Source organism: Cucurbita pepo, chromosome 14 (genome assembly GCF_057944985.1).
Source record: "Cucurbita pepo subsp. pepo isolate OVF chromosome 14, ASM5794498v1, whole genome shotgun sequence".
Lineage (NCBI taxonomy): Eukaryota > Viridiplantae > Streptophyta > Magnoliopsida > Cucurbitales > Cucurbitaceae > Cucurbita > Cucurbita pepo.
The window spans coordinates 11382136-11409115 of NC_141811.1; the positions used below are offsets into that span (position 1 = coordinate 11382136).

At 39.1% G+C, this 26980-nt stretch overlaps 4 protein-coding genes and 3 non-coding genes across 9 annotated transcripts; 6 read left to right on the forward strand and 1 right to left on the reverse strand.

Annotated features, from left to right (window-relative positions):
* Positions 1 to 3046: 3046 nt before the first annotated feature.
* LOC111810745 (protein NRT1/ PTR FAMILY 7.3) lies at positions 3047 to 7405 on the forward strand. Its single transcript, XM_023697514.2, has 5 exons — positions 3047 to 3185; positions 3321 to 3444; positions 4743 to 4960; positions 5056 to 5618; positions 6516 to 7405. The coding sequence occupies exons 1-5, from the start codon at positions 3156 to 3158 to the stop codon at positions 7384 to 7386; spliced, it is 1806 nt and encodes a 601-aa protein (XP_023553282.2). The 5' UTR covers positions 3047 to 3155; the 3' UTR covers positions 7387 to 7405.
* Positions 7406 to 8903: 1498 nt separating this feature from the next.
* Positions 8904 to 10474, forward strand: LOC111810501 (uncharacterized). Its single transcript, XM_023697208.2, has one exon. It carries the CDS (start codon positions 9061 to 9063, stop codon positions 10255 to 10257), a length of 1197 nt encoding a protein of 398 aa, XP_023552976.2. The 5' UTR covers positions 8904 to 9060; the 3' UTR covers positions 10258 to 10474.
* A 2835-nt stretch (positions 10475 to 13309) lies between these two features.
* On the forward strand, positions 13310 to 18473 carry LOC111810583 (ribose-phosphate pyrophosphokinase 1). Its single transcript, XM_023697312.2, has 8 exons — positions 13310 to 13625; positions 13893 to 14066; positions 14672 to 14920; positions 15230 to 15373; positions 15451 to 15618; positions 15989 to 16058; positions 16981 to 17062; positions 18039 to 18473. Exons 1-8 carry the CDS (start codon positions 13488 to 13490, stop codon positions 18217 to 18219), a joined length of 1206 nt encoding a protein of 401 aa, XP_023553080.1. The 5' UTR covers positions 13310 to 13487; the 3' UTR covers positions 18220 to 18473.
* Positions 18474 to 19593: 1120 nt separating this feature from the next.
* On the forward strand, positions 19594 to 19684 carry LOC111810963 (small nucleolar RNA U61). Its single transcript, XR_002817478.2, has one exon. It is a non-coding gene; the product is annotated as a small nucleolar RNA U61 (small nucleolar RNA).
* Positions 19685 to 19781: 97 nt separating this feature from the next.
* On the forward strand, positions 19782 to 19868 carry LOC111810964 (small nucleolar RNA snoR14). Its single transcript, XR_002817479.1, has one exon. It is a non-coding gene; the product is annotated as a small nucleolar RNA snoR14 (small nucleolar RNA).
* A 129-nt stretch (positions 19869 to 19997) lies between these two features.
* LOC111810961 (small nucleolar RNA Z101) lies at positions 19998 to 20091 on the forward strand. The gene has a single exon (XR_002817476.2). It is a non-coding gene; the product is annotated as a small nucleolar RNA Z101 (small nucleolar RNA).
* A 1278-nt stretch (positions 20092 to 21369) lies between these two features.
* Positions 21370 to 26910, reverse strand: IP5PII (myo-inositol polyphosphate 5-phosphatase 2). Of its 3 annotated transcripts, XM_023696811.2 has the most exons (12): positions 26591 to 26907; positions 26387 to 26474; positions 24917 to 25048; positions 24721 to 24826; positions 24541 to 24633; positions 23959 to 24043; positions 23763 to 23867; positions 22844 to 23678; positions 22489 to 22673; positions 22134 to 22242; positions 21848 to 21996; positions 21370 to 21769 (listed from the first exon to the last, which is right to left on the reverse strand). In XM_023696811.2, exons 3-12 carry the CDS (start codon positions 24944 to 24946, stop codon positions 21547 to 21549), a joined length of 1920 nt encoding a protein of 639 aa, XP_023552579.1. In that variant the 5' UTR covers positions 24947 to 25048; positions 26387 to 26474; positions 26591 to 26907; the 3' UTR covers positions 21370 to 21546. The 3 variants fall into 3 exon arrangements, with proteins under 3 accessions (XP_023552579.1, XP_086973668.1, XP_086973667.1); XM_087117542.1 differs by having other exon boundaries at positions 24541 to 24826; positions 26418 to 26474; positions 26591 to 26910; XM_087117541.1 differs by having other exon boundaries at positions 24541 to 24826; positions 26591 to 26910.
* Positions 26911 to 26980: the final 70 nt, after the last annotated feature.

Consider the following 26980-nt stretch of genomic DNA (forward strand, 5'->3'; position numbering starts at 1 on the left):
TTACCTCAACTTATAAAAATTGGCACCCAGTCTGGGAGGTCGAGTTTCACCAATCATAACGCCTCGTTATCACGATATAAAATAACTAATCATCACCATACTTATTATGATAATACATGCATGGAGATCCCATAACGAAATTTGTTTCATGATAAGCTACTCGGTCCACTTCTCTCTCTCTCTCTTGTCATTTTAACTGCTCGAGGAAGAATATGTCATTGCTCACGTGTTGGTCATGTGTTTCATCGTGCAAGGGTATCGTCACCAATGGTTTGAGGAGTCGTCGATGTCGTGGTCAGGGTAGACAACCACAGTTGCATGTAAGATAGGGAGGAAGAGAGAAGAGAAAAGCTCGAGACTTAACGATCCAATGAATGCTTAAATTTTTAAATTATGAATTTACCAAAAAATCTCGTAAAAGTTTATCTTCATAACAATATGCAGAGTGAGAGATTTGAATCTCGAACCTCTTGATCAATGGTATATACTATGTCAATTGAGCTATACTCGTATCACTAAATTCACTCAAACCTCTTAACCAAGGGTAAGATTTTATTTTAGTTGAGCTAGTCTCGTATCAGCAATATTCACTCGAACCCCTTAATCAATGGTATATATTTTATGTCAATTGAACTGTACTCATATCAGCTAATTCACTCGAACATCTTAACCAATGGAATAGATTGTATTTCAATTGGGCTAGACCCATATGGGCGAAATTCACTCGAACCTCTTAACCAATGGTACAAGTTTTTATTTTAATTGAACTGTACTCATATCAGCTAATTCACTCGAACATCTTTACCAATGGAATAGATTCTATTTCAATTGGGCTAGACCCATATGAACGAAATTCACTCGAACCTCTTAACAAATGCTACAAGTTTTTATTTTAATTGAACTATACTCATATCAGCTAATTCACTCGAACATCTTAACCAACGGAATAGATTTTTTTTTTCAATTGGGCTAGACCCATCTGAGCAAAATTACACTCGAACCTCTTAACCAATAATACAAGTTTTATTTCAATTGAACGAGACTCATATCCATGAAATTCACTCGAACCACTTAATCAACGGTACACATTTTATATCAGTTAAACTATACTCATATATCAGCAAAATTCATATGAAAGGTTTAATGAGTTTAGAATTTTTATGACGGAAAATATCAACGAGTTAGGTATGGACTCATCAGTCAATATTTTAACAAAATATATATATATATAAATTAATTAATTAATTAATTATGACGTTAAAGACCACTTCAATATATTACCACTTTATAACTAAATTTAAAAAAATAATAATAATAAAAAGCAATAACCAATCACAATATTATAATTATTTTTTTTCTTTTTTGCAATAATTTATGGATATTTTTTAATTTATAATTCATGGATTATTTGCGTAGCTGGAATGGGAGGGATGGCCCTTTAGACTTCTTAATAGTGAACCCAACTTCTTTTTTTTTTTTTTTTTTTTTTTTTTTTTTGAAAAAGAATAGTAAACCCAACTTTATACGCCAAATAAAATACCTAATTAAATTCCATTAATATTATTTATAGATGGAATTAAAATTAATAAAGAGAGTGGAAAAAGTTTTCTCGAGTTTTAACTTTGTCTAACCTAATCATGTCATTAAAGCTCGTAACGAAAGTACAGACACTCTAATCTACTAAACGGATGTTAATTCAATTAAAATATGTACTTTCGGTCAAGCGGTAGAAGATTCAAGATTCAAATCGTAAGTGACTAATTGAACTAAAATTTATAATCTCGATCCAGAGGTCAGAGATTCAAATCTGCTAGAAATAGAGACCAATCAAACTAAAATATGTAGTTTTGATCAGATTTAGATCTTAATCGGACTAAAATCAGTATTTGGATTAAGAGGTCAGAGATTCAAATTTCTGGACTCGGCTTAACAACGAGGAAGAAATAAAATTCTTTAATTTTTTTTTTAATAAATTATATCCCACACAAATTAAATGATGACCTTATATTAATCATTTTAACTTTTAAAATTAATGTTATTTACACTCATAGTTCCTAGTGGATTTCGAGGGACCCAATAGAAAATTTTGAATAGTAACCCAACTAAAAATGTAACGAGAAAAATAACTCGAAAACGGTGAGCTTGTGAATGTGGCGGTTATATCGTGGCAGTCTCTTCTAATAATTTTGAAGAATAAATTATTAAAAATATTATTATTATACTAACATAATTTCTTCACCACGGAGAGGGTTCCCGGAAGATCAAGTTGGTGAGAGGTGACAAGATTCCTATGACCCTCGGCTCTTCAGGCTTTACAATATGCTTCAGTTAGGAAACCGCATGGATCAATCACGCGGTTCTGCAGGGTCCTCCAACTTGTTGCCCACTCCCCCCTTCACTTTATTTATTGTACACGAAAATGCGAATAACAAAGGCCTTCCTACCGAGCGAAGTTCAAACCTCACCGGAGAGAGAAGCAAATTGAAAGTCGGTCTGAAATCCCTTCACAATCGAAGGTGAAAGTGGGAAAATGACGACGAAACCCTTTTTCCTTGCTTGTCTCTAGTAACCGATCGAGTTTCCTCGTCCGTCTCCCACGTATTGATTAGGGAGAGGAATGAGTGCTAAAGGACTCAAGGGACGAAGAAACTCGATCGGCTACTAGAAACGAGCAAGAGGTGAGCTACTCAAGATATGTAGCAGAAGGCCGGAATAGAAAAACAACTTAGCTTATGGCACAAGGTGAGCAGCCCCTTTCCTTCCTGGGCTCACCGTGGTACAACAACTCTTTATTTTGGCTCGTTTTATAGTTAATCTTCATCTGTTTTCTTAAAATCGAAAGGTTGTCGATTGATAGGAAACCTCCGATAGGGGTTAATTTAAAATTTATTAAAAATAGAGGGACTAAACAGCAATTTTTATAGAAAGAGAGAGGGACAAATATTCATATAATTGTTTAATCCAAACATGTATTAGATGATGATTTAGGCCAAGTGGGTTGTCCCACCTTTTATTACCCACAAAATCTCCACCGTTGGATCAATCCTTCTTGTGCTTATTTATACTCTCTTCTCCCTCTCCTTCTCCTCTCAAACACTTCCTCCCCTCCACTTTTTTGGTGATTTCCAACATCATTTTGCATTATACTTCCATCCATGGCTTCCCTTCCATCGTTCGAGGATCAGGTGCGTTCGATCTCGTCCATCGTTACCCAAAACCCGTCTCTTCGTCCTCTTTCCTAAGCTTCCTTCTTGTTTTTTGTGAACGTGACGGTCTTTCATAAAACAAAATGAATAACAGTTTCGTTTTGTAATTGTTAGGGTAAGTTGAAGGAAGAGATTGCTGCAGTAGAAGAGTTCACTCTAGACGGAACGGTCGATTATCATGGTCGTCCTGCAGTTCGATCAAAATCCGGCTCGTGGGTTGCAGGAATTATAATTCTTCGTGAGTTACCTCTTATCATTTGATACTTTTTTTCGTTTAGTATAATGATAGTAGGAGGTGGGAATCGAGAATCAACGACTTTAGGAATGATTTTTTAAATTATACTTAAAAAGATGTGACAAGATACGAAGATATAACCAATAGAAAGAATCAATAATGTCCCGAACCTTAGGTTAGATCGATGTATTTAATTTACGTGTTTATGTTTACGTGTGAAAAAGGTCACGTAATGAAATTGAAGGCTGAAATTTGGCGACCAGATTGATTGAATATTTTTTAAATTAAAAAAAAAAAAAAAAAACATTTATGATATTGAAAAGAGACTCAACAAACAAAGTCTTGTCTTGAAAGTGTGTTTTTTTGAGAGTGATTCATTCTCTTTTGGACAAAGCCATAAATGCCAATTATTATATTAAATATTTTTTATTATTTATTTTTTAATTAAAAAATAAAATTTAAATTTTGGGCTAAATTTATTATTATTATTATTATTTCATTTTTAATGCTATATAATATTTGAAAATATATTATTAAATAAGATAATTATATAAATAATTATAAGGTTTAAATTAAATAAATTTGTTTTTGTCCTATTGTACGGACTGAAAGCAGAGGGCTAAATTTTTCTCTTGGTCCAAAACGCTGCCACGTGGCAGCATTGGATGGTGGGGAAAAGACTTGAGCCCTAAATTTTGGGCCTAAAGGGAAATGGGCCCCAGCCCACATTATTTGACGTTGAGTTTCGGATGAAAAGGGTATTTAGGTGGCAGCTTGTGAGTGGTGGGTGACGGCTTTTTAATGACAGCCTGATCAAGTTGTTAAATACAAGAAAAATTAAATAAAAATTAAAAAAATATTGATAAACTGTACCATCCATTTTGAACCACAGTGCACTTGCCTGTCCTAGCTTGGAATCTCAACTTGGGCAATGGAAAATAGACTATTTGATACGTTCACGTTCACGTCTACGTCCACGTTTTTTTTTAACCGAACACAGTTGTCTGGTGCTATGACAAGACGTTTCGTGTTTACGACGTCTTTGCTTTTCCTTTTTCTCGAGTGATCTAAGTATTCAGAGAACTGATAAAAGTCGTGTAAAATTTAAGGCTGTCTTGTTGTTCGAATATCTGACTTTGTTTAAACCAATTGAAATACGTCCACGTTTTTTTTTATCTGGGCTGGGCTTGGTTGACTTTATCTCGTGTAAAGCCCAATGATACTTCAATTGTTTATCTTGTGCATAAATTACGATTATATTGATTATATAAAGTTTTCTAACTATGGTTCGTTCATGCCAGTGAACCAAGGGTTGGCAACGTTGGCATTTTTTGGAGTTGGAGTAAACTTGGTGCTATTTCTAACTCGGGTTTTGCAACAAAGCAACGTTGATGCGGCTAATAACGTCAGCAAATGGACTGGAACTGTTTATATCTTCTCTCTCGTTGGAGCATTCCTCAGTGATTCTTATTGGGGCAGATACAAAACCTGTGCCATCTTTCAGATCATTTTCGTCATCGTGAGTTTTTCTTAAAACCAATTTGAGCATAATTCAACCAACCGATATAGCCCGTTTTTTAAAATTTTTGTGCTAACTTGGTCCGAAAATGGCAGGGCCTAGTGTCATTATCGCTCTCCTCCTACCTCTTCTTGATCAGACCCAAAGGCTGTGGCGATGAACATACGCCCTGTGGAAGTCATTCCAAGACCGAAATTTCCCTCTTCTACCTTTCCATATACCTCACAGCTCTTGGCAATGGCGGCTATCAGCCCAACATCGCCACCTTTGGCGCCGATCAGTTCGACGAAGAGGATCAGAAAGAGGGCCACTATAAGGTCGCTTTCTTCAGCTACTTCTACCTTGCTCTAAACCTTGGATCGCTCTTCTCCAACACAATTTTAGGGTTTTTTGAAGATGAGGGCATGTGGGCTCTTGGGTTCTGGGTCTCCGCCGGATCCGCCATTGCTGCTCTGCTCTTGTTTCTTGCCGGAACTCCACGGTACAGGCATTTCAAACCCTCTGGAAACCCTCTTACGAGGGTTTGTCAAGTCGTTGTCTCCGCCGCGAAGAAATGGCGGGTTAGGGTTCCGTCTGGAGGAGAGGGGTTGTTTGAGGATAATGAGAAGCAAAACCCTAACAATGGCTGCCGGAAGATTCTACACACTAATGGATTCAAGTAAGTGAGAGATTTTTCCATTGCTGAAGTGAAATTTGTGTTTCTGTCCAATTCATATCAGATTTTTAATAAGCATTCCATTAAAAATGTGAATATAATATGAAATCTATCTAAACATAGGTTGGGGATAGTATAGCTTAACTTGGCTTTAGCTGAACTTTGGATCCTGAGTTTTAAGCACTCTGTTTTGTGTTCTTGTTCTGTTGTTTTGCAAAAGCTTTTCTGAAGATAACAAAACAGAACAATCTCTTAAGAATTGTATTTCCTTAGTTTGTTGTCATAGCATTTTGGGGACGTAAATTGTAACCGTCCAGGCCACCGCCAGTAGATATTGTCCTCTTTAGGTTCTCCTTCAAGGTTGTAAAAACCCCACACCCCAATCCACTCTCCTTTGGAGCTCAGTGTTCTTGCTAGCACACCGCCCCATGTCCACCCCCTTCGAGACTGAGCCTCCTCGCTGGCACATCGCTCGGTGTCTGGCTTTGATACCATTTGTAGCCGTCCAAGCCCACCGCTAGCAAATATTGTCACCCCCTTTGGGGCTAGTGTCCCCACTGGCACTCGTTCGCTTCTCCAACTAATGTGGGACACCCCAATCCACCCTCTGGAGCCCAGTGTTCTTGCTGGCACACTACCCCATGTCCACCCCCTTCGAGACTGAGCCTCCTCGTTGGCACATCGAACCGGTGTCTAGCTTTGATACCATTTGTAACCGTCCAAGCCCACCGCTAGCAAATATTGTCCTCTTTGGGCTTCCCTTCAAAGTTTTTAAAACGCGTCTGCTAGGGAGAGGTTTCCACACCCTTATAAAGAATGTTTCGTTCTCCTACCCAACTGAATTGGGATTTCACATAAATAGGTCTTCCTCCTTGTTCTTAACTACTGCAAAAATCACAGGTTCTTGGATAAAGCAGCCTACATTTCCTCAAGGGATTCAAGTGATAAAGAGCAAGGAATGATCAACCCATGGCGCCTCTGCCCAATCACACAAGTAGAAGAAGTAAAATGCATTCTAAAACTGATGCCAATCTGGCTCTGCACCATCATCTACTCAGTTGTCTTCACCCAAATGGCCTCTCTCTTCGTCGAGCAAGGAGCAGCCATGAAAACCACCATCTCGAACTTCCACATCCCACCTGCAAGCATGTCAAGCTTCGACATTCTCAGTGTCGCCCTCTTCATCTTCCTCTACCGTCGTGTCCTCGACCCATTTGTTGGAAAACTGAAAAAATCCAGCTCCAAAGGCCTGACCGAGCTGCAACGGATGGGGGTCGGACTAATCATAGCTGTAATGGCAATGGTCTCAGCAGGCATTGTCGAGTGCTATAGACTCAAATATGCCCAAGCTGACTGCACACACTGTGAAGGATCAAGCTCCTTGAGCATCTTTTGGCAAGTTCCACAATATGCACTGATTGGAGCCTCTGAAGTTTTCATGTATGTGGGTCAGCTTGAATTCTTCAATGCACAAGCTCCTGATGGCCTCAAGAGCTTTGGGAGTGCGCTATGCATGACATCAATCTCTTTAGGGAACTATGTGAGCAGCTTGTTGGTAACAATGGTGATGAAGATTTCAACAGAGGATGACATGCCTGGTTGGATCCCTGGCAACCTCAACAAGGGTCATTTGGACAGGTTCTACTTTCTTCTAGCTGCCTTGACTGTCATTGATTTTGTGATTTACGTTGCCTGTGCTAAATGGTATAAATGCATCAAATTGGAAGACAAATATGAACAAAATGAAGAACTAGAAAGCTTCAAAGTCTGAATATGAACTTTTAAGGGGGGGGGGGGGGGGGGGGGGGGCTTCACTGCTTCCATTTTGGCTTGTTCTTCTGCTATAGCTCTGTTAAAATGCCTTGATGGAGAATTGATTGGCTTGTGAAAAGTGTTGGGGGTTTCCTTACTGTTCATTAACTAATTCTTGTATAGGGTTTCCTTCTTTTCTTGATTGAAAAGGCTATTTCTATACGATAATCTCATATGTTGTGCGATCTGAAGTGTATGGTGTTTATTTTGTTGTTATTGCTTATGAGAATATGTGAGATTGGCATTGTATGGGGTTTGAACGCCATGTCTTAATCTTTTTTTTCCTTCGGTTCAACGAGAGATTCGAATCTTTGATTTCTTGGTCGATGATGTATATGTGACGCTCTGAACTTTAGAAAAGTATGTGTAACGCCCTCCTAGAGGTGAGATCCCACCAGTTGGAGAAGGGACCAAAGCATTCTTTATAAGGGTGTGGAAACATGTTTTAAAAACTTTGAGGGGTAGCCCGAAAGGGAAAACCCAAGGTGGACAATATCTGTTAGAGAGGGAATGCCAACAAGAACATTGGGCTGTTACAAATAGTATCAGAGCCAGACACTGGGTGGTGTGCCAGCGAGAACGTTGGGCCCTAAAGGGGGTGGATTTTGAGATCCTACATCGATTGGAGAGGGAATGAGTGTCAACGAGGACGTTGGGCCCAGAAGGGAGGTGGATTGTGAGATCCCACATTAGTTGGAGAGAAGAACACACATTCTGTATAAAGGTGTAGAAACCTCTCCCTAGCATATGCGTTTTAAAAACCACGAACGGAAGCCCAAAACGAAAAGCCCAAAAAGGATCATATCTACTAGCAATGGACTTGAGCTGTTACAGTATGTCTTAACAATAAAGATTTTTGTAATATTATATCAATAATGGAAATGGTTATAAAAAGATTAGTAAAATATAATCAAGGTTAAAATTATTATAGGCGTGAATAGAACGAGCATGAATGTTTGAAGACTACTATAGCATTTAGATCTACGGTTCAAACATTAAAAATTTATTAAAATAATTAAAAAAATGACAGAGTCTCACTTTCTCTTTTCTCGTGAGAAATATATATTTAAGGTTCATGTTTGCAAAGTTTTAAGATCGAATCATCTGAATTTGATTAATAGTAAATAGAGATGTTCATTTAACCCGTGGAAACGCACCGTAAACAGAAACAGCATCGAGAGAGGGGAGTGAGGGACCCACCTTAAACAAGGTGAGGAATCCTCATTTAAACGGGAACGAGAGAGGTTAAAGACAGATTATATCTCCGCCCCCACCCAAATTCCCGTCCCACCTTAAAATTTGAATTTTTAAAAATGATGTTTAATATTATATTATATTTTTGTTTTTGAATAAAAATTGAAAAAAAAATTGAAATAAAACCCTAATAGTAAATGTGAAGGAAAAGGAATAGGCTTGCATTCAACGGTCCAATTGAAACGGATAAAGAAGGGGAAAAAATAAATATAAATAGCAGACAAAAAAAGCACTCAGAAATTCTGCACCATTCCTTCACTTCCTTTCAATGGCTTCCCTATTTCTCAACACGAGCCCAGAAATTCATCATCCCCTTTGATCATATCTTCTTCAAATTCCCCGATTCTTCTTCATCTTCTTCCTTTTCTGGTCATCAATCATGAAATTCTCTCTGAAACTCCCCGATAATCAAGACCACAAATCCCCAATCGTGAAGGGGAAACTCCCCATCACCATGTTCAATCAACCCTTCACTTCCTCCTTCACTTCCGCCATTAATTCCTCTTCCGACCTCTCCTTTTCCCTTTCCACTAATTTCCCTTCCGGCCCTTGTTTGAAGCTCACTTACTCTCCTCTACCGCCCTCTCCTTCCGCCGCCGCCGCCTCCACGACTTGTCCGTTTACTCTCTCTCTCAAATCTGGGTTAGGGCTTTTTGGCTCACCGGAGGATTCTCCTCTTGTGTTTTCGTCTCGATTTTCTCTTTCCCTTACGAAACCCTTTGTTCCCACTTTCTCTCTTCTCTTCAAACCCCAATTTGGTCATTTTTGTCTCAAGAAGAGTACTGTTTCGAGCGTTAATGATCGGTTTTCTGTGTTGCAACCCAACGATGGGGTTCGATTGGATTCTGGGTCGGATTCGAATCCGAAATTTGGTAATGGGTTTGCTGTAGATGAATCGATGGGATGGCAGGAGCTGAAGCTTGAGAGTAGTAGTAGTAGCCATGGTTCTCAGGAGGAGTTTGGAGGAATTCAGAAACGTTTGGCTGAGACGAAAAGCATTAGTGATAGTGTTTTGTCTGGTGTTGCTGTAATGGCAAGAACGGCCATTCCTGTTTCTAACCGGATAGCTGTGAATTTCCGGTGGGGGATGAATTTTCCGACGAATCCGGTGCTGAAAATGCCATTTCTGACTGTGAATAAGATATCAGTGGAGAGAGTGGAGGAGGAGAAGGAAGAGAAGAAGAAGAAGAAAACAGGGGAGGACCAAGGGGGAGATGTGGAATTGTTGAAGGGTATGTTGTTTTGGATGAAAAATGATGTGGAAAGTTTGGAGAAAGAGAATAGAGAGATGAAGCAACTTCTAGAGGAGATAAAGCTTGGAAGTGTGGCTAATAGGGCTGCAACATCTTCTGGTTCGAGCTACGGCGAGGTCGTCGAGCCATGGAGGAGGGAAGAAAACAAGCCCAAGAACAGTAGGAATGGTGGACAGGAAAATGATTGGAGGAAAAAGAAGAGTTCTGAAGAAGAGAATGAGGGTAAGAACAGCAGGAAAGGCCATCGTTCCACGAATCGAGTGAACGAAGTTGAATCGGAATTGGAGAGAGCTATCAAGGCTGCTTCCCAAGCCAAGGCTTGAAGTAGTGTTTGCAGTATATGATGTTCTTGGAATGTATATAGTTCCATTTCATTTAACGACCGACCCTCTGGTGTTCGAGGACGATAACACGGAAGGTTAGCAAGAATATTGCAGTTTCTTTACATTCTCCATTGTTTCTTGATGGTAAACTGTTTGAAAATGTGGATATGAATTGCTTTTTTACATGCTTAATATACCTATGCAGTTTTACTTTGAAGTATGAGTGTGCATTTGATTAGATATGCATTTGGATTCATGAACTGTACTGGAGTTTAGCGAATTGTAGAATACGTACTTCGTCGAGTCTCGTGTATACGGGACTTTGCTGGATAGGAAACTATTTCATTGATGGTATGAAGTATATACGAGAAGGGAAGGAGAAGACGGCCTCGTCTTCGGCTAAGGATGTTACATAAGAGAACACTTTATCATTTCTCTTTAGGTGAAAGGGTAAAAGGAAAGCTATGGTAACTTAACTTAACGAGTCTTGTTCGGGAGAAGAATAGTTAGGGAGAAGCCCACGTCCTCTAGGTGTATACCATTGTTGTAACAGCCCAAGCCTCCCACTAGTAGATATTGTCCTTTTTAGGTTTTCCCTTTTGGGCTTTCCTTCGAGGTTGTAAAATGTGTAAGGGAGAGGTTTCCACACCCGTATAAAGAATGTTTCATTATCCTCTCCAACTGATGTGGGATCTCACAATCCACCCCCTTTAGAGCCCAGCGTCCTTGCTAGCACACCTGGCCGGTGTCTTGCTCTGATACCATTTGTAACAGCCCAAGCCCACCGCTTGTAAATATTGTCCTGTTTCGGCTTTCCCTCAAGGTTTTAAAACGTGTATGATAGGGAGAGGTTTCCACACCCTTATAAAGAATACTTTGTTCTCCTCTCCAACCGATGTGGGATCTCACAATCCACCCCCCTTAGTGGCCCAGTGTCCTTGTTGGCATACCACCCGGTGTCCACCCCCCTTCGGGCTCAGTGTCCTCGTTGGCACACCGCCCGGTGTCTTGCTCTGATACCGTTTGTAACAACCCAAGTTCACCGCTTGCAGATATTGTCCTCTTTGGACTTTTTCTTCCAAGCTTCTCCTCAAGATTTTAAAATGTGTATGCTAGGAAGAGGTTTCCACACTCCTATAAGACACAATTGTGAGATCCCACATCGGTTGGAGAGGAGAACGGACCTAAACCAAGACGTTTTTATTGGATTTGGCATACACCAATGCATGCCAAAAGAACAATGGGAAACCCATCCTGTCCCACTGTCCTTTGATTTTAGTTTATGAATACCTAGAATAGAAGTCTGTATTCAATTTGAAGCTGCGATAGACAAGTTCTCTAAGGTTATGCTGGTTTCCCATTATAAGCAGAGGTTATTAAAAAATTCGTAAATTTGGTTCGTATCACTTTTCTGTAATTGGAACGAGCTAGACCCTCCACCTCAACCGAGACATCCACCAACTATGCTAAGGAAATGTCGTTGGTTAACTAGGTTCCCTAACTTTTCCGGAACTAAAAGCAACTCCCCCAACTTACCGATGAAAAGGGTTCCTATAAGTGGTGTCGAAAAAGATATCCAAAAGGCTAAAGGAAGAACCAGTCGCTTTATGGAGAAATAGGATAGGAAGATCTCGAGTAAAGCTGGCACAACTCCGTGAAACTCAAGTAAGATAGATTCACTCTCACCATCCTTCTGTGCTTGATTCTTCCGTTCGTCTAGTGTACGCCCGAGCTGTATTTAAAGAGAGGCGTGATAAGTGGAATTGTCGGAAAGGAGGTGGATTGGGTTCAGTATTTCCAAGGCTCTATGTTTTACAATTTAGCTCTCGATCGTTATAAACATGGGTCGATATATGGCGACATTACCAAAACTGAGCCTCCCCTCACTATTATTAGCCTTCGGTTTTCGTCTCCCATTTGCCACGACTCGGCCGAACCAACCTTTAGGATTGCTTCAACGCCCCCTGTCATGACACTAAGTCCAACCGTCACTCAGGCCAGCAACTTTGCTTTGCATCGTCTATTGAGTGTCGACTTGTTTAGTTAACCTCGGAGAATTCCGAACACCGAGCATAGCATGTTTGTTCTTGTCGGAGTCGACAGGTCGACTCCATTGATTAAGAAGAAGCTTGTGACTGCATCAGTGAATTTGTGGTTCCTGCTTTTCTTGTTTTATCTTGTTCATGATTTCTGGAGTAACCTTGTATTGTTGGCGGCTGATTTTTGGTTCAAAGTAGAATGTATGATATCTGCAGTTCGATATTGTCAACGTCGAATGAGGAAAAATATTTATTATGCTCGGTTACCTGTTTCCTCTCGGACCGAGCATAATTCATCTCCAATCGACCATCATAAAACACACGAATCGACTGTTAGCAGCGAGACGAATCCAAGGGGAGGTAATATACATCCAATGAACTACGAAATTCAGGGTAATATACATCAAGTTAGATGGGGTCGGGTTTAGGTTAGTTGGATTGTCGGTTTATTTTTTTTTAATGATTTAAAAAATCCTACCGGACATTTATATCAATAACTAAAATCTTATAGAGCTCAAATATCAAATATTCACAAATCACAACGCATCTTTAATACATCAGTTACAAACTTCACATTAGGGTTTAGTTGTCAAAATTTTTTATTTTTTAAAAATTTAACCCGACCCAAACTGAGGAAAAAAAAAATCTAACCGAACCCAACACTCGTAGTTTGGGCCGGATAGTCTAGATCGGTGAGAACACTCTTACTTTTCAAAACCTTTTAAAATTCGACCATAAATTTAAATAGAATTTAATGAAAATTAAAATAAGAAATACAATGTTGTGCCCAAGCACTGTCATATCGAACCGACCTAAAATTAAAATTATTATTCTTTTAAAGCTGCATTATTAAAAGAATTGGAACCCGAAACTATGACGGTGACCTAAAACGAAAATTGGGACCTAAACACCGTCACATCGTGCTAGAACACTATTACATCAGTTTCGAGTCTGAATTTTCATTTTTTTTATTTTTTTTATTTTTTAATTTGGTAATATAGTCACCATTTTTACCCTCAAATATTTATCATCGACTTCGAACTCTCAATCAGAGGTGTGTTAATGGCGGAGGATCATCGCCATAGATAATCACCTCGAGCTCGATCTCAAACTCCATCAACTCCTTACTCACTCCCTTCTCTTCCATCTAATCTGCCAATTCCTTCGCCCTACCTCCCTTTGCCGGTGGACATGGCCGCCTACCTCGTTATTCCCTCCTGTCCCTCCTCTTCTTACTCCTCTATGTCCTCGCGCCGCACCTCCTTCCTCACCCGCAGAGATTCTTTCTCCGACTACTCTCGCTCTAGAAATTGCATTCGTTACAGCTTCGTACGTCTCTCTTTCTCTCTACCTCTCATTGCATTCATTTCTCACTGGGGTTTATTTCGAACTACAATTTGTGCAACGTTTTGATTCTGGATGTTTGAGAATTCCGACATGCGTGGTGGATGGATCGAATTTCTAATTTCTTCGATTAGCTGTTTTTTGCAATTAATTTGTGCTGCTTTTATCTGATTTTTTTTAATGAAATTCTGCTGCGACTTCCTTGTTGTGATTGGGCTAATTGTGTTTATGTGCGGTTTTCATGTTGTGTAGAAGAGTAGTCTGCCTGAACCGAGCAGATTTGGTAATGGGAAACCAATTGTTCCTATTCTTAATGAGCGCAGTCTGCCGGAGTTCTTGGAATCCGCTAGAATGGGGAAACCAGTCAACAGAAGCAGTAACCGTTTGAAGTTGTTTTCTGGGACGGCGAATCTTGCACTGTCTCAGGTAAGTAGAACTATATCCCGGCTCGCTTCTAAGTATTGTATTCAAACGATTTATGGTTTTATTTTTGGCTAGCATGCAGACATACGTTTATATCATCAATGATGCTCAAAATTCACACCTCTAAACTTCCTTTTGAAGAAAATCATGAGCACAAAGAACTTGTTCTAATTAACACATGTTATGCGCATGCCATGATCTTTTCACTCTCCTAGATTGCTTATGCTTTTGCTTGTATAGGATCCCATCTACCCGTTCATTGAATTTTGGCAGCCATTTTCTAAAGGAAGCCGTTCTATTGGAACAATAATCTATGGTGTACGAGTTTCGATTTCTATGGCACGTAAAAGAAATCCTCTTCAGAATTTCAATACATGATATAGGAAAATATATTTGTGGATAAATTACTTAGTCTTGATTTTCTGTCAACTTGTTTTGGATTGTTGGTCTTATTTTGTTGCACTTCGGTATTTGAAACTTGATTAATCCTCTTTGAAGTTTTCAATTTCCTCGATTATTTGTTTCTGTTCTTCCATTCCCCTATACTTCTCTTGGAAGTTTGAATTATGTATGCCTGTGCTTTCTAATCTCTTGGTTTTTATTTTTAGGAAATTTCTAGGTATATGGGCTTGGAACTTTCAAAGATTAACATCAAGCGATTTGCTGATGGAGAAATATATGTCCAGTTGAAAGAGAGTGTGAGAGGATGTGATGTTTACCTAATACAGCCCACTTGTCCCCCTGCAAATGAGAATCTCATGGAGCTTCTTGTTATGGTAGATGCATGTCGGAGAGCGTCTGCCAAAAATATCACTGCAGTTATCCCATATTTTGGATACGCCAGAGCCGATAGAAAGGCAAGTTCAATCTTCAGAATAGTTAGTTGAACCTATTAATTAAATTACATGGCTTGGATATGCCTACTAGAGAATTTTGATGATACAAAGTGACATGCTGAAATCTCAACATCGTCTAGTGATGTTCTTGATTGAATTTCAACTTAAATGCGAACCATGAAAATGTAGAGTACAATGTAAGATTTTATTGAATATTGAAACTGAACTTTTTTGTCTTTTTTTTTTTTATTCTGATCTGGGAGCATATAATTCAAGGTGTAGTTTATCTGGTTGTAAAATTATCTCTCTTGGAACTGTTTTGCCTTCCAGACTCAAGGTCGTGAGTCAATTGCAGCCAAACTTGTCGCTAATCTTATAACAGAGGCAGGTGCCAATCGTGTTCTTGCTTGTGACCTCCATTCTGGACAGTCAATGGGCTACTTTGATATACCAGTTGATCACGTGTACTGTGAGGTATTTAATACTTAACTCGCTTCTTCCATTCGTTACGCTGGGTTTTTAATAGCATTAATTTTGTATATGGACACCAGCCTGTGATTCTAGATTATCTTGCCAGCAAGACAATTTCTTACAATGATCTGGTTGTGGTCTCTCCTGATGTTGGTGGTGTGGCAAGAGCTCGTGCTTTTGCCAAAAAGTTATCTGATGCTCCTTTAGCAATCGTGGACAAAAGGCGCCAAGCTCACAACGTTGCTGAGGTAAACACCCACAGAATCCCTCTCCCGTCCTCATAATCTTGGTGGTCTATTCGAAATTTGGATAAGAATGTAGTTGTTTACATTTGAATCACTAATAATAATCTTAAGAAGCTTTAGAAGGCTGTCATTTTTTAGATGCTTATAATGCAGAACAGAAAATAATCAAGATATAGTTTTTAGATTGGCAAATCGGCACAATGGATTCTTTCTTCTAAAATTGGATGTGGCGGTTTTCGGGTCCTTGGTGATTGATATCCAGACCAAGTATTAAATATGCTTTCAAAGTTCTATAAGGGCATTCTCAGATTTAAAGACTCTGCGTATTACTTCTATGACATCCCAATACCAATGATTGTCATTTACCTTGCAGGTGATGAACCTTATTGGTGACGTTAAAGGAAAAGTTGCTGTCATGGTAGATGACATGATTGACACTGCCGGTAAGAAGTCATGGATACATTTGGATGTTATGTTGTTTAATAGTTTCTTTTAGTATGCAATGTTTGAAAATGTTTAAAACATAACTAGAAAGAACACAGATCGAAACTAGGCATTGAAGTTTCATGAAGAATGAAGTAAAAAAAAAAAAAAAAAAAAAGTTTTTCTTGACCCAGAATGAGAGTGGCCCAAATCCACCGCTAACAGATATTGTCCTTTTTGGGCTTTCCCTTCCGGGTTTCCCCTCAAGGTTTTAAAACGCGTCTACTAGAGAAAGGTTTCCACACCCTTATAAAGAATGTTTCCTTCTCCTCCCCAACCGATGTTGGATCTCACAATCCACCCCCCTTCGGGGCCCAGCGTCCTCGCTAGCACTCGTTCCTTTCTCTAATCGATGTGAGACCCCTCAATCCACCCCCTTTGAGGCTGAGCCCGAAGGGGGTGGACACGAGCCTCAAAAGGGGTGGACACGAGGCGGTGTGCCAGTAAGGATGCTGGACCTCCTAATCCACCCCCTTCGAGGTCCAACGTCCTTGCTGGCACATCGCCTCGAATCCCCCCTTCGGGGTCAACCTCCTCATTGGCACATCTTTCGATGTTTGGCTCTGATACCATTTGTAATGTCTCAAGCCTACCGTTAGCAGATATTGTCCTCTTTAGGCTTTTCCTTTCGGGCTTCCCCTCAAGGTTTTTAAAACGTGTCTACTAGGGAGAGGTTTCCACAGTTTTATAAAGAATGTTCCGTTCCTCCCCAACCGTCGTGGGATCTCACATAAAACTTCCATGTTCCATGAAAAATGCTTGGTCCCCATGAATCTTTCTATCTGGTTGAAGTTTGAAGTTCTCTCTTGTTTTACACTCTGATTCAGAAAAGTTGTGTATACCTTGTATATATCTTTTGCATTTTTGGTTTTCTGGGTGCAGGGACTATTTCAAAAGGTGCAGCTCTTCTACATCAAGAGGGTGCCAGAGAAGTTTATGCTTGCTGCACTCATGCTGTATTTAGGTAATAGTCTCTATGCTTTGGCTTTCTATAAAGTTTTGTGCTTCATATTTTTAATTATAACAACTTAGTCCTACTCTTAGAAATGTAATGGTTAAAGCTTGAGGAAAAATGTTAAAAACAATACAACCTAGGCATTAAATATGGGCAAGTCAATGAAGCTAACAGAAGTTAATACAGTCCAAAATTAAAGGTGGTTCAATTATTCGTCCATTCAAATGACTCGATTACAATAAATTTCTTAACATTGGGAACTTTAGGTTATCATTACATTTTTTCTAACACAGACTAAATCATTACAAAAAGCATGTACAAGTTCAAACATGTTACAGAAGCAAAAGTACAAAGATTAAAAATATGTTTTAACCTTAAAACTTCGATATAAAGTTCTTTTCTGTCTAGAATTTGGATGATCAGGATCATGGAAAACTTTCTTCTTAACCTAAGTCCACCGCTATCAGATATTGTCCTCTTTAGGTTTTTCTTTTTAGACTTTCCCTCAACGTTTTTAAAATGCATCTGCTAGGGAGAGCTTTTCACACCCTTATAAAGAATGTTATGTTCTCCTCCCCAACCGATGTGAGATCTCACAATCCACCCCCTTCGGGGCCCAGCATCCTCGCTGACACTCATTCCCTTCTCCAATCGATGTAGGACCACCCCATTCCACCCCCTTTGCGGCTCAGCCTCCTTGCTGGCACATCGCCCGGTGTTTGGCTTTGACCATTTGTAATAGTCCAAGCTCACCGCTAGTAGATATTGTGCTCTTTGGGCTTTTCCTTTCAAGCTTCCCTTCAAAGTTTTTAAAACGCGTTTGCTAGGGAGAGGTTTCTACGCTCTTATAAAGAAGAATGCTACGTTCTTCTCCCCAACCGATGTGGGATCTCATACATAATTGGGTCATTTCACTTTTTTGAAATGTAAGTTAGTTTCGAAACTGTTTGATTTCTCCACTTCTTTTATGTTCATCACCCTGCAGCCCCCCGGCGATCGAGAGGTTATCGAGCGGCCTATTTCAAGAGGTGATAGTTACAAACACGATCCCAGCAATAACAGAGAACTACTTCCCTCAGTTGACTGTTCTTTCAGTAGCAAATCTGTTGGGTGAAACCATTTGGCGAGTTCACGACGATTGCTCTGTAAGTAGCATTTTTAAATAACTCCAAATTGAAGTAATCCTTAGAACACAGCCTTCTGAAACAATTCTAAAGGATTCTTACTGCTTTTGTTTTGTTAGTTTGATATTCTTAGATCATCCATTCTTAATTATTCCTCCTACTTCACTATTAGAATAATTTCTTTCAGTAATTCCCACTGGGAGTTTCACTCTGACTTTATAAAATTTTGTAATTTTACATTTATAACAATTTCATATCATTCATAGAATATAGTATAATGTTTCATTGTTTTGGTACATCATATGTGATGTATTATTTTGGGTTCTTTCCAAAAAATTAAGGGAAAGCAGTAATACACCTGGTTCTATTGATCCTTGTGCACATAACTTGAATGATTTCATGTCATATGACATATGGCTGACACGACCTCTTTAATAACTCAATTCTAGGACGTATATGGACCTTGTCAATCAAGACAATTCACTACTAGGAATTGGCTCTTTCGTAAACCCATATAATTATAATCACGTGGGTGTGTAAACCTGCTAACTATCTTCATATTGTGTGGACTCCTGTCCCTCGATATGTTTATTACTAGAGAATAACATGATGATACCAATAACGATTAGGGAGCAACCCTGCAACAAACTATACTAATTAGGGAGCAACCTACAATACAATATAACACTTAGGGTTCGACCCAACAATACGATACAACAAGTAGGGTCACGACCCTATTATATGGTATAATAATTAGGGCACGACCTTACAATACAACATAACAATTAGATTACAAACCTACAATTCAATATAACAACTAGGATTCAATCTTACAATATGATATAACAATTAGGGCTCGACCATACAATACGATATAACAGTAAGGCTGCAAACCTACAATTCGATATAACAATTAGGACTCGACCCTACAATATGATATAACAATTCGGGTACAAATCTACCATTCGAAATAACAATTAGGCGCTACCCTATTAGAATCCGCAAATACCGGGAGTGACCCTATATTAAAAAAAATATTAAAAATATAGAATAAAAAAAGTGAGATTTGAAACATAAATAGAAACTAAATTCAAAATTAAAGAAATTTAGTAAAAATGTTTTTTTTTTTTCCTAAATTAAACTATTTATTTGGAATTAAAAGCTGAGGACCGAGATGCAATAAGTACAGAAGTTAGGGGCAAAAGAATAATATTATTGAAATATTTTAAATTTCAAAACTAATTAGGGTTTTGTATTGGGAGCCTATAAAAACCCCTCTTTCTCTCATTCATTCATCGCTTCAAATTCCCCTTAGGGTTTCCGTTTTGCACTGCATCGTTCTTCTGCCGCGCTTTATCAATTTGTTTTTCGTTTCAAGAAATTGTTTCTTCAATCGTCTTCTTCTCTTTGATACTGAAGCTGTGATGAAAATCTTCTGTTCTATAGCCGGCCTCTCACGAGCGGTCGTCGGTGATGGCTACACAACCCTCTAAGAAGTTCTGAGCTTTGTTTACTTTACATTTGATTTCGCTAATGAATGTTTCTTCTGCGATTTCTGTGGCTGTTTTTGTTTGAATTTGTTTTGGTGTTCTGATACTGGAAATGCGAGGTGACGATAGAAATTCATGTCTGTCAATCCACTGACTAATTACAGTGTGATGTTAATGTGAATCCCGACAGGTTCCGATCGCTTTTGAATCTTCTCATCTGTTTTCCTTCCTACATATTTCTTTTCAACTCTTTTTCGTTGGATTTCTTATGAACTATGGTTTAGAAAACGATTACACTTGAATTGTTTTTTTGGATTGGGATGACTGATTTTTGGGCATATGATGAATCTCATATAATCAAATGGGTAATTTGCGTCTGAAGCATTCATTGATGCTATATCACCTTGGAGAACTGATGCCTCTTTCATGTTTGTTCCGAATTTATGTAATTTCAAATGGGATTTTGACCATATTTGCTTTCATTGTTCTAAAATTCCATTCCTGAATTTGAATTGGAATTTTAGTATATTTAGCCTGAAAACCTTTTAAAAAATAATTTGGTGTTATCTTTGATATTTATGTATTTTGATAGTTTGTTTTTTTATCGAAACTTGTTAAATTTAAAATATAATTACATGTTTGTAGTATAATGAGGATTTAACTGAGGAAGTAGTAGAGTGGTCGGTCTAACTCCACTTGAAGCTGATTTAATGCGTAAAAAGCTTGATATCAAAGATCTTCTATTCAATGGTGTTCATAACATCTCCTGTTCAAGTATTTAATGATACATTTGAAGAATTTAAAAGAACTTCGAATGAAATCGAAGTTGTTTTGGTAGGAAATGGAGCTGTTTTGGGTTGAAGAAATTCTATGCCAACTTAATGGATCTGTAATGAATATACACTTATCTTATATTGGTTTAGGTTTAGAGATTTTTATTCTCATGGATCATGATTTCAGAGTTTAATATATGATGATTACAAAGCATATTTAGAGCTTGTTTGACTAAACATCTTCTAGAGCATTTTAGAACATTTAATCGTTGTAATCTTTTAGAGCATTTTATAACTTTTTATCTTTGTAATCTCTATGAATATTTACACCTTTGTAGGCATTGATATGTGATAACTCCTCTTTATCAATAGTTATATACTGAGTGAGGTTGTTACTGCTTTCATATGAGGTGTGGTTACTCTCTTGCTTTCAAATTTAAAATCTCTTTTTAAAAAATCTCTCTATCCTCTTCTATAACCTTCTTAAATTGAAATTGAGGTAAAAAATTTGAGCATACGTTGCTTGGCTGTAGTTGCTGTAAGTCCAACAACAAATGAACTAAGCCAATTTGTTGCTAAAGCAAATTCGTTCTTACGTAGCCTAAAGCCAATTCGTTCTTACGTAGCCTAAAGCCAATTCGTTCTTACGTAGCCTAAAGCCAATTCGTTCTTACGTAGCCTACGGCCAATTCGTTCTTACGTAGCCTACGGCCAATTCGTTCTTACGTAGCCTACGGCCAATTCGTTCTTACGTAGCCTACGGCCAATTCGTTCTTACGTAGCCTACGGCCAATTCGTTCTTACGTAGCCTACGGCCAATTCGTTCTTACGTAGCCTACGGCCAATTCGTTCTTACCTCGCCTACGGCCAATTCGTTCTTAGGTCGCCTACGGCCAATTCGTTCTTATTTATATCTTAGTACAAAAGAGTTGAGATAAAATAGTTGGACTCTTATTATGTATGTAAATTTTGTTACAAAATGGTTAATAATTGTTGAAAAACACCACCAATGAACTTTGAACACTATATATTACCTTGATAAGGATATTATTTCAGGGAAAGAAACCAACCAGTAGAAATTTTGGTTGTTGCTGTTGCTGCTGCTGCTAGAAGTCTAAGTCATACTCCCCATTTTCATCGGCAAAAATCTCAGGATGAATAGCAGCAGTGTTGGTGTAATTCAGAGCTCTCTGCAGTTTCCTATGGTCCAAAACTTCAACTTCTACTTGGAACACAGAGCTCACAGGCCTATGATCCGACATCCTTATATCCGCGTTCTTATAACACATTTGCTTTATCCCTTTTCCCATCCATAATATCCGATCACACCTGTTCATGTTAATTCAGTCAATAACTCTACAATCTCCTTCTCTACACCTTAATGGTGGATTCTATCTAACAACTTACCATGCTGGAGACCTTTTCTTCTCTCCTTCTTTCGGGGTTTCGCCGATGTATCTATCCGAGTTGAATTCGTATTTATACGTTGGCGGGAAGTCTAATACCCCTTCTCTCCATCCATCAAATACGTGCCCCGTGTGCAGCTCTCTCGTAAGCTGTCACAATACATCCATCCATTCATTACTTGATCTTAAGTCATTCATTCATCTTAAAACATATAGAACTCGATATCTATCAGTTGTTCGTGTTCTAGACAGACGAGCTTTTTAAAAATTTTGGTCAAATTAGTCACCTGATCATAGTTGCTGAGTTCCTCCCACTTTTTTTGAGCTACAAGCCTCCTTACAACCGACTCCGACGTATTCAGACGATAATTCAAATCGCCAAACCAGAATACTTGACTGCTCGTAAAAACATTTCGTCACAATCATACTCCAAATGATATCAGACTAACAAAATTAAGACAGAGCGAGCAAAAATAGTCTCTTGATCCTTGAAATGCTCGGTTAGTATGAACAAAAATAGCAAACAGATTACTCGACAGCTCTCCGATTCGATATGAATTTTTTCCAGTTTCCAAAATCAATGGTTAAATGCACATGTTATGAATGGTCAAGCAAAGCATGTTTAAAGATCAGAGTGCTTACTCATGCGAAGGTATTGTCTGTGGCTGTCCTGAATCAAACACGGACGAAAAACGTGTTCGTCGTATGATTTCGTTCACGTCTGCATTGCGCTTGTGTTCTTTTCCATCCTTCTGACCCGAGGTCAAATGAGAACAAACGAAACATAACCGCGACTGATAAAGAGTCATGCTGACAGAAACAGACCCCTGCATTCAAATTGGTAAACAACATGAGCCTACTAACAGACCCCTGCATTCAAATTGGTAAACAACATGAGCCTACTAACAGCAACACTGTAAGCGTATGAACAAGAAAAGACTTCCAAAATCTGTTCATGGTTTGATATTCTGGTGTCCTAGATGTATAAAAGTATTACCTTGTTTCCCATGTAGCCCATAAGACCAACACCAACCGGAGACACTTTCAAATTGTTAACGTGTCTCCGTAATCTCTTACGAACCCAAATCGACACATATATTCCTACCATCTGCTTGCTGACAATTCTCACGTATTTCGGATAAGATTTCGTGCTCTCCATTGGATCCCCGTCGACTTCTTGTTCTATAAGTTCTTCTGGGAAACCATCTTCTTCTTCTTCTTCAACAGAAATGTCAGATACATCAGAAAGGTTGTCCAGGACTTCTGAAGTTTCCTGTGTCGCTTTCCAGGCCGAGATCAGATTCCCAGAACTACAGAATGTCCTCTTCAACCCGTTTCCGTTTATCGAAAAACTCTGCGGAGGGAATATTAGAGGATTCTCCAAGCACCGGAAGCCAATTCGAGCAGAACTGCTAACTACTCGACGCAACTTCGTATTAGAAGAAACAACTTGAGGAGTTGCATCCAATGAATGTTCAGGCCAGTCTAGTCTATGGTCACAGTCAATGCCATAGATTCTACTTAACTGAAAATTCGAGTTCACTCGGTTTAACTTGTTGAGGGGATGTTGATCCAATTCAAACCCGACATTCCCAGAAAATTCATTGTCTATCAGTTCTAACTGTTCATCATTAACCTCACTTGCAAGTACATCAGCTAAGGACGAAGTCCTCAATACTGGGGACGGCGGGGCGCTATAGCTTTTATGTTTGTTCTCGGGTTCGGAAGACTTGTTCAGCGTTCTTCGAATGATTGCCTCCCATTTCGGAATTGGTTTGTTATCCTCTGCTCCCAGCACATTCCCAGCATTCAAAGGGACTACTTCTTGGAAACTGCAAGGATCAAATTTGACAAGCTTTTATCAACATCACAAGATATGTACTAATGGAACTATGAGCATAAGGACCTTCACTCACCCTATAATATAGATATCTCCTGGGTCTTCTGTACATAGCCAGTCATCTATCTCAAGGCTTTCATCTGGAACTCTTCCCGCAACGTTCCATGTAGCTATCGTCACCCTACAGATATCATATTTCCAAAAATCAGTGTGAATGAAAGTAATGTCTCCGGGATCATGATTCAAATAGTCGTCGTAGTTCACAGCCGAACCTCAGATCTTTCGTGTTTATGTACTGAACTCTAAGAGTTTCCGATTTCCCTCGTCGGTGTCTTAACTGGTTGCTACTAGGAATGTCTGGATCATTAAAATAAGTAATCATAAACTTTTAACCAGCTCAACAGATAAATGCAGGTTGAAACAATTCCTTGAAAAACAAGCCCATATTCAGCATTCCATTCGTAAGGAACCTTTGGCCTATATAATCCTAGCTAAGATGTCCTCTAGAACAGAATGAGCATTGGCAATACTTGATCCACGGTCAAGAGTTCGGAACATTTTAGTCCAATTCCAGCTTAATTAGAACACGATCCTCCCGGCAAAACTTTAATAGTTCGGGTGAGATAGGATTATTATCAAATACTAAACTTGTAACAGCCTAAGCCCACCGCTAGCAGATATTGTTCTCTTTGGGTTTTCCCTTTCGAGCTTCCTCTCGAGGTTTTTAAAACGCATTTGCTAGGGAGAGGTTTCTACACCCTTATAAAGAATGTTTTGTTCTCCTCCCCAACTACTTATAGACGAGGAAGTGGGTGATTTCTAAAAACATCAGAATACTGACATGGAGGTAGTACCTGAAATTCGATTTGAACATGTCGATAAATTCCTTTGTGCTCTACTAGCACGATCCTCTTGTTTATGCGTTCTTTCGTTCTTGAGAGAGCAAACTGAAAGGAAATCGTATAAAAAAAAGGTGAAATCGAAGAAAACGAAATGAAAATAGACAATTTTAGCAGTAACCCAATGACACATACCATCATCTTCACTCTCAGTTTCAGTATCAACTTCATCCTCACTAAAATCATACACCTTTGGCTTGATATTCAACCATTTCTTCATCACAATGGAAGGCCAAAAAGCCTGGAAAGAATTGCAAGATTAAGTTGGAATCCATCCTTGATGAACACAACAAGCTGTTCAAAAACTGTACACGAATTCGTTAAAACATACCTCGGAGCGTTTTTCTCTCCTTGTCCGCATAGCCTTTGCTTGAAACTATTCAACAGAAGATTGATGAGTTCAACGTCGATTTCTGGGAGGCGGGCAATTGTTTAATATGTGGCTTGTCAGAAATCAGGAGAACTACAAAACCAGGTTTGTGTTAGAAATCTATGTCGCCATTTATATGGAAGAAGAGCCAAATTGGGACCAAATAGGAAAGGACAGAATGTGTAGAAGCCATCCACAAACCCAACTTGTACAAAGAATGATCAATGGTCCATCTCCACACGTTCATATTGTTCAATATATTTTTATATTGGAAAAGTAAACAAGCTGAAAGCGAGATCCATTAAAATAAAATACAATCATTTTCATCATAAGAAATTTGCAGCACTATGAAGTAATTTATGCTACACTTAAAGATAAACCACCGTCGAAGCCCGTCTATTAGAGGTTTTCACACCCTTATAAGGAATGTTTCGTTTCCCTCTCTAACCGATGTGGGAGGGGGTAGACCCAGCATCCTCGCTGACACACCGTCCGGTGTCTGCCTTTGATACCATTTGTAACAGCCCAAGCCCACCGCTAGCAAATATTATCCTCTTTGGGCTTTCCCTTTCGAGCTTCCCCTCAAGATTTTTAAACTACGTCTACTAGGAAAGGTTTCCATACCCTTATAAGGAATATTTTGTTCTCCTCTCCAACCGATGTGGGATCTCACAATCCACCCCCCCTTGGAGACCCATCGTCCTGACTGACCCACTGACCCATCGCTAGCAAATATTATCCTCTTTGAGCTTTCCCCTTTGAGCTTCCCCTCAAGATTTTTAAACTACGTCTACTAGGAAAGCTTTCCACACCCTTGAAAGGAATATTTCATTCTCCTCTCCAACCGATGTGGGATCTCACAATCCACCTTCCCTGGAGACCCAGCGTCCTCGCTGACCCACCGCTCGGTGTCTACCTCTAATACCATCTGTAAGAGCTCAAGCCCACCACTAGCAAATACCTCTACCTCTTTGGGCTTTCCCTCAAGATCTTTAAAACGAGAATGTTTCGTTCCCCTCTCTAACCGATGTGGGATCTAACCCTTCAAAAAATTACAAAATCACCACAACAAAGTGATCAGATCCAAATCAAACTGTTCATATCACAAAAAAACAAATCAACTCAGTTAATCATGAAGAATGTTGAACAGGGTATTCTTTCACTAATCAAAATCTTCCAAAATTTCATCCATAAAAGAAGAATCAAGAACACTGAACTGGGAATGCCCTGTAAACCAAATTCCCCCACCAGCCTGCATTTTCTTTTTCCTCAAATCCAAAGCTCCATATGATAGAAACCCAACAATAGCAGACTTACCCCACCACAAACCAAACACCCAAATAGATCAGATCACATTAACCCAAACTCCAGACGCAAACACAGATTAAGACCTAGCCATTACCATATAAAGAATAAATTAAATTAGCATACCCATCAACGCCAAGATTTCCAGTGAGCCCACCTCAGGCAAAGTCGGCAGTGACATGAAAACAGACAAATCGTCAAAGGATGCTCCAGCCTAGAGTTGACATCATAATATAAAATCAAGTCAAACAAAGCGAACTAATCGGTTAAGTTAATATCCTTTTACAGCCAAATCCAAGACTCCCAGATCAAGTTCGAAGCATCGCTTACCGTAATCAAATAGTTAGGCGGATATGTAGGGCTACGAAGAACATCAATGGCGGATAAGAAATTGAAGGCCCCACGGCAATGGGACTCAGATCGCACTATGTGTGACTGTGAGAACCCCAAAACTTTCTCCGATTTTGGGCGTTGAATTCAAGAGGAGAGAATCTTGGCCATGCAATTAAAATAAACGAAATTAATTAAGAACAATAAAAGAGATGGATTAGATACAGTAATGACCATGATCGTCGTCATTGGAAGTGGGCCAATTTGCGAGGGTCGGTGGATTGGGGCATCGTTCACCACTGGAGAAACCCCATTTTTGTTCTAGTGGTCCGTGGAGGACAATCTTTTTAACTGATGGTTGACTCGAGCTCCGAAAATTTGAATTTAGTT

Excerpts from the sequence above, each read along its gene's own strand:
- LOC111810745 (XM_023697514.2), top strand. The coding sequence starts at position 3,156 with ATGGCTTCCCTTCCATCGTTCGAGGATCAG. Across the intron at positions 4,961-5,055 it reads TTCAGATCATTTTCGTCATC|GGCCTAGTGTCATTATCGCT; the intron begins GTGAGTTTTTCT and ends CGAAAATGGCAG. Across the intron at positions 5,619-6,515 it reads CTACACACTAATGGATTCAA|GTTCTTGGATAAAGCAGCCT; the intron begins GTAAGTGAGAGA and ends CAAAAATCACAG.
- LOC111810501 (XM_023697208.2), top strand. The coding sequence starts at position 9,061 with ATGAAATTCTCTCTGAAACTCCCCGATAATCAAGACCACAAATCCCCA.
- LOC111810583 (XM_023697312.2), top strand. The coding sequence starts at position 13,488 with ATGGCCGCCTACCTCGTTATTCCCTCCTGTCCCTCCTCTTCTTACTCC. Across the intron at positions 14,921-15,229 it reads ACGCCAGAGCCGATAGAAAG|ACTCAAGGTCGTGAGTCAAT; the intron begins GCAAGTTCAATC and ends TTTGCCTTCCAG. Across the intron at positions 17,063-18,038 it reads TGCACTCATGCTGTATTTAG|CCCCCCGGCGATCGAGAGGT; the intron begins GTAATAGTCTCT and ends ATCACCCTGCAG.
- IP5PII (XM_087117542.1), bottom strand. The coding sequence starts at position 24,946 with ATGCGGACAAGGAGAGAAAAACGCTCCGAG. Across the intron at positions 22,243-22,488 it reads CAGACAATACCTTCGCATGA|TCAAGTATTCTGGTTTGGCG; the intron begins GTAAGCACTCTG and ends TTTTACGAGCAG. Across the intron at positions 21,997-22,133 it reads AACTCAGCAACTATGATCAG|CTTACGAGAGAGCTGCACAC; the intron begins GTGACTAATTTG and ends GTATTGTGACAG.